Raw genomic sequence first — 16,078 nt, 5'->3', positions numbered from 1 at the left:
GTTAGGGGTGCTGTCCCCACTGCCCCCCCTACTTAGCTGGACAATGAGTCCTCTTATGCTAATGAGGCACTTACGTCACTTCCTCTCTTTCTCGGCCGCCATTTTGGCTAGGGCAGGTTCGGGGACTCGGTCCGAGGCGCTTGTATTGTCTGCTGAGGGGAGACGCGGGATCAGCCCCCCTCCCCCGCCTGTTGCCGCCGCCGCCTCCGCTGGCCCGGTCTCCCCTCCGCCGCCCGCCGGGATCCATGAGCTGAACTCCCGCCCCCCGGCCGCCGCCATCTTGTGCCCCCTCCCACTCCCGCCGGCAGCGCAAAGGGGGATTTTGGCGTCTTCTCAGACACAGCTCCCTCTCTCGGTCCCCGCTGCTGAGGAGCGAGAGGAGCGCGGCCGCCGCCGCCCGCGCCGGTGAAGCCGCCTCTCCCACTCCCTCCGTCTCCTCCCTCCGCCCCTCCTTTGTCTGCACCGCTCGACGACGCCGCCGCCGCCCGCCGCTCTGCTGCGCCCGCCGCGCCCCCCGGCAGCACCCGCGGCCGCGGCGCGAGCCGGAGCCCGCCGAGCCGGAGCGCGACGAGGCCCCGGGCGCGCCCTCCCCGCTGCCGCCACCGCCGTGCCGCCGCCATCCGCCCGCCGCCGCCGTCCGGCCCCCGAGCACGCCGGCCCCGCGCGCGCCTTGAGGCCGAGTCAAGGTAAGCCTGGCGCCGCCGCGCGCGGACCCGCGGCCCTGCCCTGCCTCCCGACCCCGGCCCGCGCGGCCGTCCGCCCAGCCCGGCCCCGGGCGCGGGCGCATTGTTGTTCGCATCGCCGCCCTCCAGCCGCACACACACTTCTTTGCACACCCCGGCGCCGACGGGCCGCCGGTCCCGGCACGGACCGCTACCCGGCTCTGCTCTGGAGGTCCAGGCGCCTCCTCCTGCAGCCCGACCCCCTTCTCCGCCCCGTGAGCCCACCGAGGCCAGCAGCCAGCCTGGCTGCCGGGAGCTTTTGCAGCTAATGGCATCTCCCCCACCCCGCCCCCAGCCAGAACCCAGCTTCTCCCATCCCTAGAACTAATCCCGTCCGCCCCCCACCCCCAAAAGGAGCCCCCCCCACGCACACTCCCATGCCTGGAACGAGCCTTCTGCCAGGTCTACCCACCCTTAGCTGGGGGAGGGAGGACGGGGTTGGGGGGCCGGGGAGCGTGCATGGCACGGAGTGAAAGTCTTTGCCTCCCCTGTGCAATCCTTCCTTCCCAACCTGCCAGCTTCCCTCCTATCCTGACCACAGTCTACCAACCATCCCTTTTCCCAATCTCAGCTGCCTGGTCAGCACCTCTTTCGAACATTCTGAGTCCTAACTTTGCAGTAAGATGGTAGAAAATGGAAATCCAGAAAGCTGCAAAAAGATTTTCTCGTAATGAATGGGGAGTAGTTTGGGGAGCACCCTCTTATTCACCTCTTCTTTCCTCTGGGCTGCTTGCCTGCCTTCCCCTCCCCCCCAACCTTGATCCCTGTCTGCTGGAAAAGGCGCGATTGCTTCTCTTCCTCTTCTGCCCAAGGCAAGACTCTAGGTCTGATATCATTTTAGCCACACACCCCCCCACACACGCACACGCGAAGACTTCTTAATGTTTTTGCATTCACCAGTTTCTCTGGACACTTCTTGCCATAACCCCATTTTACAGACAAAGGCTTAGGAGGGAAAAAGAACCAAACTGTTTCCTGTGTTTGCCATGTTAATACTGTCCATCCCACACACCCAGTTTCCATCCCTGATGCTTCTTGTGCCTGTGTCTTGAACCTTCAGAATGGAAAGAAAAAAAAAGAATCTCTTGGATAGCTTGATACAGTTTCTTTAGAAATCTGCATTGTTGCTTCTGGTTTATGGCCATGGAGAAAATACCAGCCCCCACCCAAAATGCACCGCAGCCAAGTCGGCTAAAGGCGATGAGTGTTGGAGTCAGTAGGGGGCGCATTCTCTGCACTGGGTAAGGCTGCAGAGGGGGGAAGGGCCCCCGAGCTAGAACAGGATGTGCTTCACAGCGCCTTCTACAGACCATGGGAAAATGGGCCCAGCAAGTCACACTCGCACTTAGTTGGTGAGCTGACAGCAACATGGCGAAGGATTAAGTGAGTCAAGAGCAGTGATTTTACTTCTTTTAAAGAGCCCACCCTGCATTTTAGAAGTTTGCTCCTTTTACTTTTTCAAAACTGTTGGCCCTCAGACAGTCCACACATGTTCTTGACGAATCACCTTGGCACATCCTTGGTTCGGATTCCCTTTCTCTAGAATAACATTTTGAATGTGTCACCATAGCATTCCTAAGTCTGGTGGTAAAGGAGAAGGCTTGAAACCTGAAAGTAACAGGTTTGGGGGCATTGCTGATTAACTCCCTTCATCGTAGCCCAAATCTTTCCAGTTCTTTGAGAGGTAAAAATCATTCTTGAAAGATGATGGATTTTTGTGGGGTAGTAATTTTTATAAGAGAGAAGATGGGTGTCATGATTTGCAAAGCCTTGTTGGTAAACATCAAGTCCATGTTGGATTCTTCATTGTCAAACTCAACAGTGTTGATTGTAAAAATGGTGTTGCCCTCCAAAATTGGACTTGTAATTGCCATTCATTATCTCAGCAGCCAACCGCCTTTACCAAAATGTTGAACCAGTCTTCTTTGAGCACGCACCGTCTTAGGGTGTGTTGATTTCTATAGATTTTACTCCTCTTGTTATTTCCATAGGTGTGAGATGCACAATGCGAAACCTAGGCCCCAGCTTTTACACCATGATGCGCAGGGTTGTACTTTTTGTACTGAACTGATAGGTGGCCTAGTGGTTATGCCCTGTACTACCATTTTGAGGATCTGGACTCCGTTTCCTGCCTTGCTCTTTGGACCACATTGTCAATTCACACCGGTGGGTATATTCATTTTGGAGGGTGGGAACTTCAGCAACAGGGAAGCCAGAGACTTCTTCCTCCTTGGTCACCACCAAAGCCAACACTTCCAAAATTTCAGCCTAGCCACATTCTTCAAGGAACCGGTTAGAGCTGTTTCAGTAGTGGGTTCTGAACACTTAAGAGAAATTTTTACAGATGCTGATATTGTTGTAATCATGTGCATTCTACACCCTTGTGTATAAAGTATGTTAAGTATTCAGTTACTATTACTTTGATGACCCAATTTCTAAGCTTCTAAAAGCCTTAAATATCTGATGAAAACATGCTTTTCCATGAACTTGTTCTTACTACCAACGGTTGACAGTGGTTGATGTTTGTGGGTACCTTTAAGACTTTGTTACAAGTATCTTAGGTAAATACACTAAGATAAGTTTATGGGGAACCGAATGGGTGTATTCTTTGATACCTAGTTAACCAGTTGGTGCCTAACAGGAGAATTTTTCATTGGAGAATTGCTACCAATTAACGTTTTGGTGAGTGAAAAGGAGGCCCTTTGGTACAGGTATTTGACTAGAGACTACATTGCTTTTACAATTTTTTAGTAATTGTAAAAATCAGATATTTATATGGGATTATTTTAATTTTTAAATAACATAGTATATGTAGACAGTTTTTATCTTTATTTGGTGTTTTATATACATTTACTTAAGTTTTAATAATGAGCATATAATTTGAACACAGCTTATTTGGGGGAATATTGGAGATGAATTTTGTGGAGGGGCTTTTGTTTTGTTTTGTAAATGAGATACAGTGTTGAATGATGTCCTAAGTGGTAACAGCCATTTTCCCTTAAAGAAAGAGTTGCTGTGAGCTCTTAGAAAGCACGTATTCTATGGTTTCAAAGGTTTCTTGGTTTTAACACTCAAAACATAAGGTGAGGTCAGGCGAGGTGGCTCATGCCTATAATCCCAAAACTTTGGGAGGCTGAGGCAGGAGGATCACTCGAGGCCAGGAGTTCAAGACTAGCTTGGGCAACATAATGAGCCCCCCATCTCTACCCAAAAAAAAAAGTGAAACAATTGGACTTGAAGACTGGAATTTATAGTAGGTAAACTTACTAAAGTATAGTAAAAGGCTCAACTAGAGTGTGGGAATGGGTAGTCTGTGCAACTGAACTTTAGGTAGAAATTGCTTTATCTTGTCCTTTGTTGAAAAATTTCCTGAGACTACCTTACCAGGAGCTGCTATATATTGAAATTAACCTCTTTGATTTTGGTTCTTTTTTTTTGGTGGGGGGGGGGGACTTTTCCCTCCCCCCGATTTTGGTTCTTATAGTTCCTGTATAGAAAATAACAAGAGATTGGGCTGAAACTCTTAATTCCCCTGGCACTGCCAACCTTGGAAGTCATTGATTTTAGACATTCCCACTGTTAATTTGCTTTGCTTTGCTTAAGTTTATCTTTTTCTCCTTATACCAGAGTGCAGGAAGAGTTTTAATACTATTTATATTAAAATAAGAACTTTACAATACTGAACAGGTTGTTTTGGTACCACTTGCAAGTAAGCAACAGGTAGGCTTTTATCAGGCTACAGTGGCTTATTATTTATATTTGAATATTGAAAACATAAGGCATACTATGTGTGAAGTTGTTGTTTTCCTTCTAACTACTTAAAAGTTTTTTGTTTTTTTAATTTTAAAGACGGGGTTTCACCATGTTGGTCAGGCTGGTCTTGAACTCCCTACCTCAGGTGATCCGCCCACCTTGGCCTCCAGAGTGCTTGGATTACAGGCGTGAGCCACCACGCCCGGCCCTAAAAGTTTGCCAAGGATTAAAAACGTTAGTATTTTGAGAGCTGGAATACTCAGCAGTATATTAGTTGAATGAGATGATGTTGGCTACAAGTTTTATTGTGAAATTTGCAACTTAAGGAAGATAGAGCCGTTTTGTTATACAGGAGAAAGTAGGGATTGATACTTCACAGGGTAGAAAAGAGAAAAAGAAAACTTCAGAAATTGTCTTTTTTGAGATTCGTGTATAAGTAACAAAACTGCAATAATTGTAATAGACCTCAGCCAATTGATTTCATAATTGGGGCGCGTGTGTGTGTGTACACACATACACGTAGAATACAGTTGGGTTTTCTAGAGCTGGAAATGGTTATATTATTAAATACAAATGAAAAGTTCAAGTATCAGAGGTGTAGTTTGGGGAAAATATATTTAGTTCGAGATGTCATTTGGGGACAATACATCTAAGTGTAGTAAAAAACATACCAGAGTTAAACTTTATATACTTTTTTCCAAGTAACCTATTTAAATCATAGTGAAATAAAGATTTTTTAAATGATATGAAAGATAAATAATTGAAATTTTTATTTTGTAAGGTTAGAAGCATTATTGTGGTTTACACCAAAATACCCATGACTGTTGTGTAAATAAGCTACTTGTTCAACCTGGACTCCAAAGGATTTTTACTTTAAAAGAGTATCATAAAGTCTGTTGTGTCTTACATAAGGTAAAATACTTTCAGTGGGAGTTTAACCTTCATTCTCTTGCCTGAGACACATGTCCATTAAGAGAAACATTGCTCCCCTATGTGTAAATAATTTAATTATAGTTAGATTCACAGAGCTTGACTTGTTACTAGCATTGCATAAACTTAAAAGTTTTTCTTCTCCTAGTTTATTGTTTTGTTTGTTTTTGAGACTGTCTTGCTCTGTCTCCCAGGCTGGAGTGCAATGGCACAATCTCAGCTCACTACAACCTCTGCTTTCTGGGTTCAAGTGATTCTCCTGCCTTAGCCTCCTGAGTAGCTGGAATTACAGGTGCTTGCCACAATGCTTGACTAGTTTTTGTATTTTTAGTAGAGACAGGGTTTCGCCGTGTTGGCCAGGCTGGTCTTGAATTCCTTATCTCAAGTAATCCGCCTGCCTTGGCCTCCCCAAGTGCTGGAATTGCAGACATGAGCCACCGTGCCTGGCCCCTCTCCTAGTTTTGTAAGAGCTTGTGATATTAACTGTGGAGCAAATGCCATGTTTTGCTGATGTACATCAGTGTCAGTTAACATCTTTTATATTGTTAGTTTGGAAACTTGATCTTCGAAACTGGTATAAACCAAAGCCCCATGCTAATTAATTGATATTTTGAATGTAAAAGCTGTTTCTTGTGTTTACATTGGCACTTTCCACCTTGATTGAGATACTTTATTAGGTAAACCATCCATGCTTTGTCCATCATGGGTGGCCATTGTGACTTCTTGTTTTTTTTGTTTGTCTGATCCTGTTAATTAGAAAGTGAGGAGAGGATGATATGTTCCTTCATTCTCTCTGTGTCTTAGTGCTCCTTACACTTGCGTTACGTTGTGACCTACCTTTGCCATCTGCCAGTTTTGGGGTCAGCTTAAGTGAGAATTCATATTCTGCTTCGCTGGAATGAGAAGGCTCTCCTCTCATATTATCCTGCTTCTCAAGCCAACTTGATTATGTAGAGTGTATGTGTGTAGGAAGTCACAGATAACATTTCAGCCAGCTATGGAAGGTGACAGTTTTGATTGCAGGGCACATTTTTTTTGTTTGTTTGTTTGTTTTTGAGACGCAGTTTTGCTCTTGTTACCCAGGCTGGAGTGCAATGGCACGATCTCGGCTCACCGCAACCTCCGCCTCCTGGGCTCAGGCAATTCTCCTGCCTCAGCCTCCTGAGTAGCTGGGATTACAGGCACACGCCACCATGCCCAGCTAATTTTTTGTATTTTTTTTAGGAGACGGGGTTTCACCACGTTGACCAGGATGGTCTCGATCTCTTGACCTCATGATCCACCCGCCTCGGCCTCCCAAAGTGCTGGGATTACAGGCTTGAGCCACCGCGCCCGGCCACATATTTTTATTCTAATCAATGAAAAATGCAAAATTCATATCACTGTTTTAGTCCTGGGTCCTCTCATCTCTGTGTATTAATTCAGTCCACTGCCTTTGGTGTTCCCGGAGCTTCACTCACAGACTTTGGCATTTTGCTCCTTACCTTGCTTCCAAGACAGCTACTAGAGAAATCCTGGAACCCCTCAAGAATTTCAGCAGTGTTCTAGAAATAAAGATGAAGAAAATAAGAGGAAAGCATGGACAACGTTGGATAGAGTTTACAAAGGGAAGGCTGCTCTAAATATATGCCCTAGTTTTAGATTTAAGTTAAAGATGATTTAAAAGCATACACATAATCTAAAAGAGTCATGCATTATTTGACCAGCTGTTAGAATTAAAGATGAATCTACATATCCTAATACCCTCTCCAGTAAGGGTATAGATTTGTAATTGAGTCACTTAGCTGTGGGTTGTGTTTATGTGTCACTTCTCTTGTGACTGGTAGCTTGAATGAGGATGCACTGTAAAGTGTAAAGGCCCCTCTCTGGCCTTTATGCTTTATAATTAATCGATGGCTTGCCCATTTCATTTTCCAAGCGCTTTATAAAATATTCTTGATTCTCTCAGGATTGTCCTTGTTTCACAAGTAGGGAAATCAAGGCACTATCACATACAATGATGAAGTGAGCCACCGAATATGTCTGTTCTGGTTCCTGGGCCTGTGCTTGGGACACAGGCCTTTATGGTGCTCCTGTAAGCTGTTTGGCTAATGGGGGCTCACATAAATGCTTTATCATTTCATAGTAAGGTTTTGTGCTTCCATGTGAGCTTACACCCAAGGATCCCAATGAGCCCTACATTTAAAGAAGCTGGCCACAGCCCCAGCAGGGAGAGTATGGGTGTAAATTGTGCAGGTGGCAGTTAATTGAAGTATATTTCTACCTTGAAGTTAACTGTGTAAGAATCTAAAAAGAAACTTTGTTTATGGTCCTTTTTCTTTTCCCAGTTTTTTAGTTTAAGGCAGTCTTGTTCATTCTCTCCTGAGCAGTTGTTTTTGTCTTTGATAATTGCTGGCTTTTACTCTTTCTTTTCTGAAGCCTTCATGCTCCATTTAAGAGCTTGTGGAAACCTGTGGTTCAGTCGGCAGTCTGTAAAGCTCTGCTCTTCTTGTAGAAGCTGGTGACTTCAGAACCTTTTGAGTGGTCTCTTTTGAAGAAACTCCTGTCTAGTGGAAATATGGTGGAATGTATTGAAATTTTAAATTGGAATTACAAATTTAGGTTGACAGAATCCTTGCTCTTGGGAGCTGAGACTGGGAGTATCTAAATGCAAAAAGTGCTCAGAATCCTGCTTCAAAATTAGTTACATTTAAAAACAGCAACAAGAGGCCAGTCTCAATGGCTCCCACCTGTAATCCCAGCACTTTCTTTGGGAGGCCAAGGTGGGCAGGTCAGGAGTTTGAGACCAGCCTGGCCAACATGGTGAAGCCCCAGCTCTACGAAAAATACAAAAATTATCCTGGTGTGGTGGCGCACAGCTGTACTCCCAGCTACCTGGGAGGCTGAGGCAGGAGAATCACTTCAACCCAGGAGGCAGAGGTTGCGTTGAGCCATGCCACTGCCCTCCAGCCTGGGTGACAGAGTGAGAGTTTGTCTCAAAAAAAAAAAACCAGCCACAAGAAAAATGCAAATAAAAACTGGGAAAAGGTATAAAAAATGGAACTATCAAGTGGCAAAACCTGGTACAAGAATGCTTTTGAAAAGATACCTTTGGTGAATCCTTGATCCTGGGAGATGGCTTAAAAACTGAGAACATGGTTTAAATAAATTATTCAGTTACTCAAGAATAGTGAAAGAAATATATTTCCTATTGTGGGAAATTATTTCTGAGTAGTTTTGATAAAGCATGAAGAATTTTACATCATTTAAATACACTTGGCATGCTTCTGAAATAATTTATAAATGGACGTATCTGCTTGTCCTTTTGTGGTGGTATGATACATACTGGTTTTCGTCCACAATGGTTCCTGGCTCATAACACCCATAACCCCTATTACCATGTTTTGTTAGAATATTGGGTGTGTTAGGCCTCAGAAAATAATCCCTCTGATCTTCTCTTGCTCTCCTTTCACCTGTCCCAAGGCAAGACTCTAATCTTTAGCTGGCTTTCTGATTGTGGGTCTTGAGACCCTCCCTAGAGAGGGCCCTACTCTATACCTGGGGGAAGGGAGGTAGGAAAGGATGCCAGCAGGATGAAGCTTTCATAAAAACCCAGGAGCACTGGGGTCAGAGAGCTTTTGGATAGCTGAAAACATGGAAGGTTCCTGGAGGGTGGTGCACCCAGGGTGAGCATGGAACCTCTGAGCCCCTATGCATCTCTTTATCTGTATTTTTTATAATAAACTGGCAAATGTAAGTGTTTCCCTGAGTTTTGTGAGATGTTCCAGCAAATTAATAGAACTGGAGTGGGGTGGTCTTGGGAACCCCAGCTTAAAGCATCAGAAGTTCTGGAGGCTCAGACTTCTAGTTGGTGTTTGAAGAAGGGGAGAGCAGTCTTGGGGACTGAGCCCCCCAACTTGTGGAATATGACACTATAACCAAGTTAGAGGATACCCAACTGGTGTCTGCTGCTTGGGAAAAAAAACCCACGTTTGGTCACAGAAGGTGACGTCACAGCTTCTGTGTGGTGTGATGGCAGAGGAAAAGCACAATTTTTGAGAGTCCTCCCCTAAAACACCCCTTAAGAGGGCTACTTGTGAGTTATTTCCCTTTTTACATTGCTCTTAGGCCAGGTTGTCCACTTACAGTGACAGCAAGTGGCTGTATGCCTGTGGAGTTCTTACGTAGGCAGCGGAGTGCTAGGATCACTCTTATGCTGTGCCCCTGCCTTGCTGCAGTACCTATTTAAAGTGATGTAAACTGGGAAGTGCTCCTCACCTTACACTCTTCCTTATCTAGATTGGTACATTGTAAAGTATCCTCAGTCTGTTTTTCTTGTTTAAGCACTGAGGCATGTTCCCCTACTTCCAAAATACAATTTTAGGTGAACTCTTAAATTGAAGAAGGGTCGGGGGCCAGACCCCTGGCTTCCTAGCTTTCACCTTGTCCCTCAGGCGTCATCTTTCCTCTATGTGTGTACAGATCGTAAACTCTTAGAGGAGTTCATCCTGAAAACAACTGGTTCTGCTGGTGTACTGGAAATTCCGGCGGTCACTGCTAGAATTCTTACCTGAAATATGAATACTCAAAGTGTCAGGATAAGCAGCAACACAATCACGGTTTTCCAGTTGTGGGCACCAATCTTCTAGTCTGAAAATCTTCCTAAAAGACCAGTGACTCCATGTGTTTTTTAGAACATAAGACAGGTGTCCCCAAACTACGGCCCGCGGGCCGCATGCGGCCCCTTGAGGCCATTTATCTGGCCCCCTGCCGCACTTCAGGAAGGGGCACCTCTTTCATTGGTGGTCAGTAAGAGGAGCACAGTATGTGGCGGCCCTCCAACGGTCTTGAGGGACAGTGAACCCCTGTGCAAAAAGTTTGGGGACGCCTGACATAAGATATGCAAAATCTAGATGACAGCTTTGTTTCTACATAACAGTTAAGTCACCTAGGTTTATTTAAGATAGTTGCAGATGTTCTGTTGCATAAAATTTTGAAGTGTCACTGAGCTTGTAAAGTTAAGAATGTGCTAACCTGAGTATGCATGGCTCACACAGATGTAAAATACTGTGTAAAAACACTGCTGTGCATGTAGCACATTGTAATGTGTACAAGGACAGATGTTGTTATGGCAACCACATCTGATTCTCAGGCATAATAATTTGAGCTTTTTGGAGAGGTTATGCCCTAGTGTGAACTCAGAATTTTCAAAGTGATTATTTTAGTATCTCATCTGGTTTAAGGTAATAATGATAACTGTCTTAAGCATTAACTTGCATCATGTCATTTAATCCTTCTGACATTAAAACAATGAGGTAGTGTCCTTCTGGTTACACTATAAGAAAATAGACCTCTAGAGGGTAAATAACATGTAGGATCACAAAGCTAGTCAGTGGCAGAGCAAGGATTTCAATACAGATCTCTCCAGCTGTAGGGTGGATCACTGTATCTTATCTTTATTTTCTAGCAAAGAAAAACTTCACTGTGCTAAGTCACCGTATCTCTTGGTCAGGAAGTTTGAAGTTACAAGATACAAATTTCTTACATATGGCTGATACGTAAATTTTTGTCCATGAAAACAGTATTATTAGCACAAATTTTTACTTAGGCTATAATCTTCACCTGTTAACCTTTTCTTCTCCCCTCCTTTTACAATCACCCCAGTATCTTCTTATCTCCTAAGGCAGTGATGGTTTCCCAGACCTCTCAGATTGAGAAGATGTGGCATGGGTGTAAACTCCCTCAGGTGATTCTGAGGGTTGGGTAGGTGTGGTATCTTTTACTTAGTTGACGTCCTCCAGGCCTTTCTTTTCTTATCTTTTTTTTCTTTTTTTCTTTGAGAGTTTCGCTCTTGTTACCCAGGCTGGAGTGCAATGGCGCGATCTCGGCTCACCGCAACCTCCGCCTCCTGGGTTCAGGCAGTTCTCCTGCCTCAGCCTCCCGAGTAGCTGGGATTACAGGCACGCACCACCATGCCCAGCTAATTTTTTTGTATTTTTAGTAGAGACGGGGTTTCACCATGTTGACCAGGATGGTCTCGATCTCTTGACCTCGTGATCCACCCACCTCGGCCTCCCAAAGTGCTGAGATTACAGGCATGAGCCACCGCACCCGACCTCTTTTCTTTTTTTAGCCAGAGTCTGTCTCTGTTGCCCAGGCTAGAGTTCAGTGGAGCAATCTTGGCTTACTGCAACCTCCACCTCCTCCTGGGTTCCAGTGATTCTCTGCTTCAGCCTCCTGAGTAGCTGGAATTACAGGTGCCTGCCATCATGCCTGGTTAATTTTTTGTATTTTTAGTAGGGCCAGGTTTTACTGTGTTGGTCAGGCTGCTCTCAAACTCCTGACCTCAAGTGATCCACTGCACCTGGCCCTCTGGACCTTTCTTAATGGGACCTGCTGAACACAACTAGATTAATCCTCTTAAAGTGGCATTAGAATCATATCCCTTCTCTACTTCAATATCTGCTGCATCTCCTTAGTGCCTACCAGTCATGGCAGCAGACTCCAGCTTCACATTCAAGGTTCCCCATCCTATCCTGACCCTGTCTTTCCAGTCGTTCATTCCTTGTTACTCAGAAGCTTGACATAGCAGCTCTTCTGACCCAGTGGAGTTGAGCAAGGCTTTCTAGAACGCCTTGCTTTCTGGCCTTTGGAACCGCACCAGTAGTTTTTTGCAGTAAATGCAAATTTTCCGCCTAAGTTAGTGGCCCCAACTCAGTAGCTGTTGCCACCGTCCTTGCTGAAAATGAACTAAATATCTTATGAAGCCTCGTAGGATTTAGTTTGTGACACATCTGATAACATTGCCACTTTTACTGCAAATATTTATTTGATGTCATATCTGTAAGTCTCTTCTAAGCACGGATTCATTCATTCAGTCTGCATTTATTGAGTGCCTACTTTGTTCTCACCTCTGACATAGATGTTAGAGAGCAGGGGAAAAAAACAAGCAAATTCCCAAAGTCTCCCTTTGTAACCCAGCCTAGAGCACCGTCATTGCTCACTGCAACTCAGGTCAGCGTCCCGAGTAGCTGGCATGCACCACCACACTTGGCTTTTTCTTTTCTTTTTCTTTTCTTTTTTAAGTAGAGGCTTCACTATGTTTACCCAAGCTAGTCTTGAACTGCTGAGCTCAAGGATCCTTCCACCTCAGCCTTCCAAAGTGCTGGGATTACAGCTGTGAGCCACACCTGTGAGATGGCACCCTGGTCCTGGTGCATATTTTAGGGTTCTGTTTTGTCCATGAGTTGAGATCAGGAAAATGAATGTGCTAAAAGATAATATGTAATGATTGTAATTTATAGACATAAATGCCATCTGTATCTGTTACAATTTTACTAAATCTCTGAGATCACCTGTGATGAGCTTTTAAAATAAAACTTAGAATTTTCTGTCCCAGTGTGATTATGATTTTTTTGTGTGTAATTGATAGGTAATGTGACGAACCAGGATGTTTATTTACCATTAGATTGTTGGTTTGCTATTAATGAACTACACCAGCATGAGAGAAGACAAATTTCCTTAAAGTGCTGAAATTAAATTTTTCGTCATTCTGTTACCTTTCAAAAGCTTCCCACTTTATTTTTCCCAGGACCTCTCCTCTGGCTCTTCTACTTTTGTAGTGGAAACTGAAGGTGATTTGAAAATTTAACATATGGAAATTCTCTGAAGATTTTTTTTCTCTACTGCCACATGCTCAAGTTTGCAAAACAAAGTAGTTGAATCCCTCACTGAAGAAACCCCAGCTGTATTAAATCTATTAGTTAAGGCGGAGTGAATCAGGGCCTTCATTGCCAAAAGTAGTACACTGTTCCTGGCCTCTTGGAGTGGAGCAGAATTGCCAAGAACGTGAACACCCTACCAGTGTTTTTCCTTAAGTACCTACGTTCCATTAATGTATTACCACTCATATTAAATGATTATAGTGTTCAAAATGGTCTGGAAATTCATAGAGACCTTCAAAATGCTGTGTTACATTCACGGTTTGTTCTAGAGGATCTGTCCTGTTCTGGGGAATATTAACGAATGCTTAATATTTACATTTTGGTGAACAGACCCATCAGTGATAAATGCTTCTGATTTTGAACCCAGACTACCCTGTTGTTAAAATTAAAAGCCCACTTTGTCGGCTTCCCTAATCAACACTGCTGCCTTACATTTTCCAGTAGCCAGTTTTTAAATAAATTTATTTTTAATTGTTGTCAAGTACACATAAACTTCATTTTAGCCATTTTTAAGTGTACAGTCTGTGGCATTAAGTACATTCACCTTGTGCAACCATCACCACTGTCTATCTCGAGACTTTTTTTAATCTTGCAGAACTGAAACTCTGTACCTGTTAAACAATAACTTCCATTTCTCCCACTACCCAGCCTGTGGCAACCACCATTTTGCTTTTCTATCCCTATGAATTTGCTTATTCTACAGTGTCATGAGTGGAATCATACAGTATTTGGCCTTTTGTGATTTTATTTACTTAGTATAATGTTTTCAGGGTTCATCCATGTTGAAACATGTGTCAGTACTTCCTTTTCATGGCTGAATCATGTCCCATTATGTGGATATAACCACATTTCATTTATCCATCAATTGATTTGAGTTGTTCCTATTTTGGGGTTGTTACTAATAATGCTGCTGAGAACATTGATATACAAGTTTCTTTGTGATCATATGTTCTGGTTTCTTAATTACTTACGTAACAATATTTGATAGGGAAGCTGGAGGTAGTTGAGAATAGACCAACCTCCTACCAACAAAAAAAAAAAAGGAAGCTTCCAGTTTCCCAAGGGACTTTCAGAATAACATGCTTAGAGTATTAACAATAAAGGGGAGACATCGGATACATCAGATTTTTGAAAAGCTGTCCTGTTTTTTAAGGGTACCAAGGTTGTAGTTTTCATTTTACAAGCTGTTATGATTTGGATAGAAAGAGATTGTTCAGATGTGACTAGTGACTCTTGGCATCCATGGTGATGGTAAAAGAGTGATTTAAGACAAGTGTCCTTAGAGCTGAATTCTTCTCTGGAGGTGACGGGATCATCTGACCGACCTGAGATGTGTACAGATTCTTAATCTCCGTATTACCGTTTCAGCTGGTTTGGCTCAGCTTTTTAATTTTTTAAGGCCGTTTGAACCTTGGGTATTAAAGTTCTGGCACTTTCAGATGTATGTAGGGAACATGTTTGTTTTTAGTGAATGTCAAAGAGGTAGAGTTCGAGCAGCATGGATAATGAGAGGAGTGCTGCATCTTAGGTCTGGAGGGTGGCCTTGAGACCCAGCTTGCTCCTGGGCAAGCGGTTGCTTCACCTCAGCTGCTAATTTCTAAGATGAGAAGAGTTTAGATTAGGCAAACCCTAGGTTCTTTCAGTGATTCAGAGTGCTGCTTTTTTTGTAAGAGATTTCAGTTGATGGTGTGATTTGGAAGATGAATCTCAGTCTTTTGACTTTCCTGAGGCCTGTACTGGACATTTGTTTCTTTAATTTTTGTTTTTTTGTTTTCCCCTGTCATTTCAGAAACAGAATGCTTGTGTTTCTGCAGTTGAGGAGACACTGAAGACTGGTGATTGTTACTTAGATTCAGTCCAAAATATCTCTTTCCTCCCCAGCTGAACAAGCTAATTCTGAAAAGCCACTGCTTGCTTTTTTTTTTTTTTTTTTTTTGAGACAAGAGTTTTGCTGTCACTGTCCAGGCTGGAGTGCAATGGCGCAATCTCCGCTCACCGCATCCTCTGCCTCCCGGGTGCAAGCGATTCTCCTGCCTCAGCCTCCCAGGTAGCTGGGATTACAAGCATGGACCGCCATACCTGGCTAATTTTGTATTTTTAGTAGAGATGTGATTTCTCCACATTGGTTTGGCTGGTCTTGAATGCCTGACCTCAAGTGATCCTCCTGCCTTGGCCTCCCAAAGTGCTGGGATTACAGACATGCGCCACTGTGCCCGGCCTGGCACTGCATATTTTTACAAATATTTTTCATGTCAGATGTATGAAGTGGATACCATTTACACAAATGCAGTTTTCAGGAGCATTAATTGAAAAAATAATGTCCAGAATTAGAGTAGGTTGTCTAACTTGACCGTCTCCTGAGTATGTCACATCCGAGTAACAGTTTATCCAGGGAACCAGGGAGACTGACAAGCTGGAGCTTACCCTTTGGAGAGCGGCCTGTGAGATCACAGAAGGAATGGTGAGAAGAACTGATCCTGGTTAATTGGGACAACAGGGGTTGTCTTAAAGTTTTGAAAGTCTGTCATGTGATTGGGAATTTATAGCTGAACTGAGAGCTATGGGCATGTTACACAGCATTGTGAAGTGTAAACCTGTGAACAGAAGCTGTTCAGTGTGGAATGAGCTGTCTGGTGGGATTTTGTGCCCCTATCCCTCTTACTTGAGGTGATCAGACCATCTTTTAGAGCAGAGTTTTTTGTAGAAGGGATTCACACATGTTGATGGAAAGTGACAAAACATATTACTTTGACTAAACATTTTTGTACAGGATGCTGTATTTAGATAAGGATTATTTTTCGCCTTGCGTAAATGTACGTTCCCAAGTAAAGAAATTGTTATAAAAACTTAATTATAAAAAATTTAATGATTGATACAGTTAAAAACTTGAAAATCAATATTTGTGGAGGCAGCATCAAACTGGGAGAATATAAAAGTCCGATGAAGTTAGTAAGAATAGAAGAATACAGA

The 16,078-nt window shown here is 43.7% G+C and overlaps 1 protein-coding gene across 3 annotated transcripts in view; it reads left to right on the top strand.

Moving 5' to 3' along the window:
• Window positions 1–44: 44 nt before the first annotated feature.
• ADNP (activity dependent neuroprotector homeobox) overlaps window positions 45–16,078 on the top strand; it is a 41,972-nt gene continuing 25,938 nt past the window's right edge. The window contains exons 1-3 of one of the 3 annotated variants that reach the window (XM_074406655.1): window positions 45–686; window positions 2,714–2,888; window positions 12,976–13,018. In XM_074406655.1, the coding sequence (XP_074262756.1) occupies window positions 2,721–2,888; window positions 12,976–13,018 (211 nt within the window). In that variant the 5' untranslated portion in view covers window positions 45–686; window positions 2,714–2,720. Of the gene's footprint in view, window positions 687–2,713; window positions 2,889–12,975; window positions 13,019–16,078 lie in introns of those variants that run through there. The other 2 variants (XM_039479265.2, XM_074406653.1) reach the window with 2 other exon arrangements.

The sequence above is a fragment of the Saimiri boliviensis genome, chromosome 9 (assembly GCF_048565385.1).
Source record: "Saimiri boliviensis isolate mSaiBol1 chromosome 9, mSaiBol1.pri, whole genome shotgun sequence".
NCBI classification, from domain to species: domain Eukaryota; kingdom Metazoa; phylum Chordata; class Mammalia; order Primates; family Cebidae; genus Saimiri; species Saimiri boliviensis.
The sequence above is the reverse complement of the archived record's forward strand: the minus strand, read 5'-3'. Positions and strand labels throughout refer to the sequence as shown.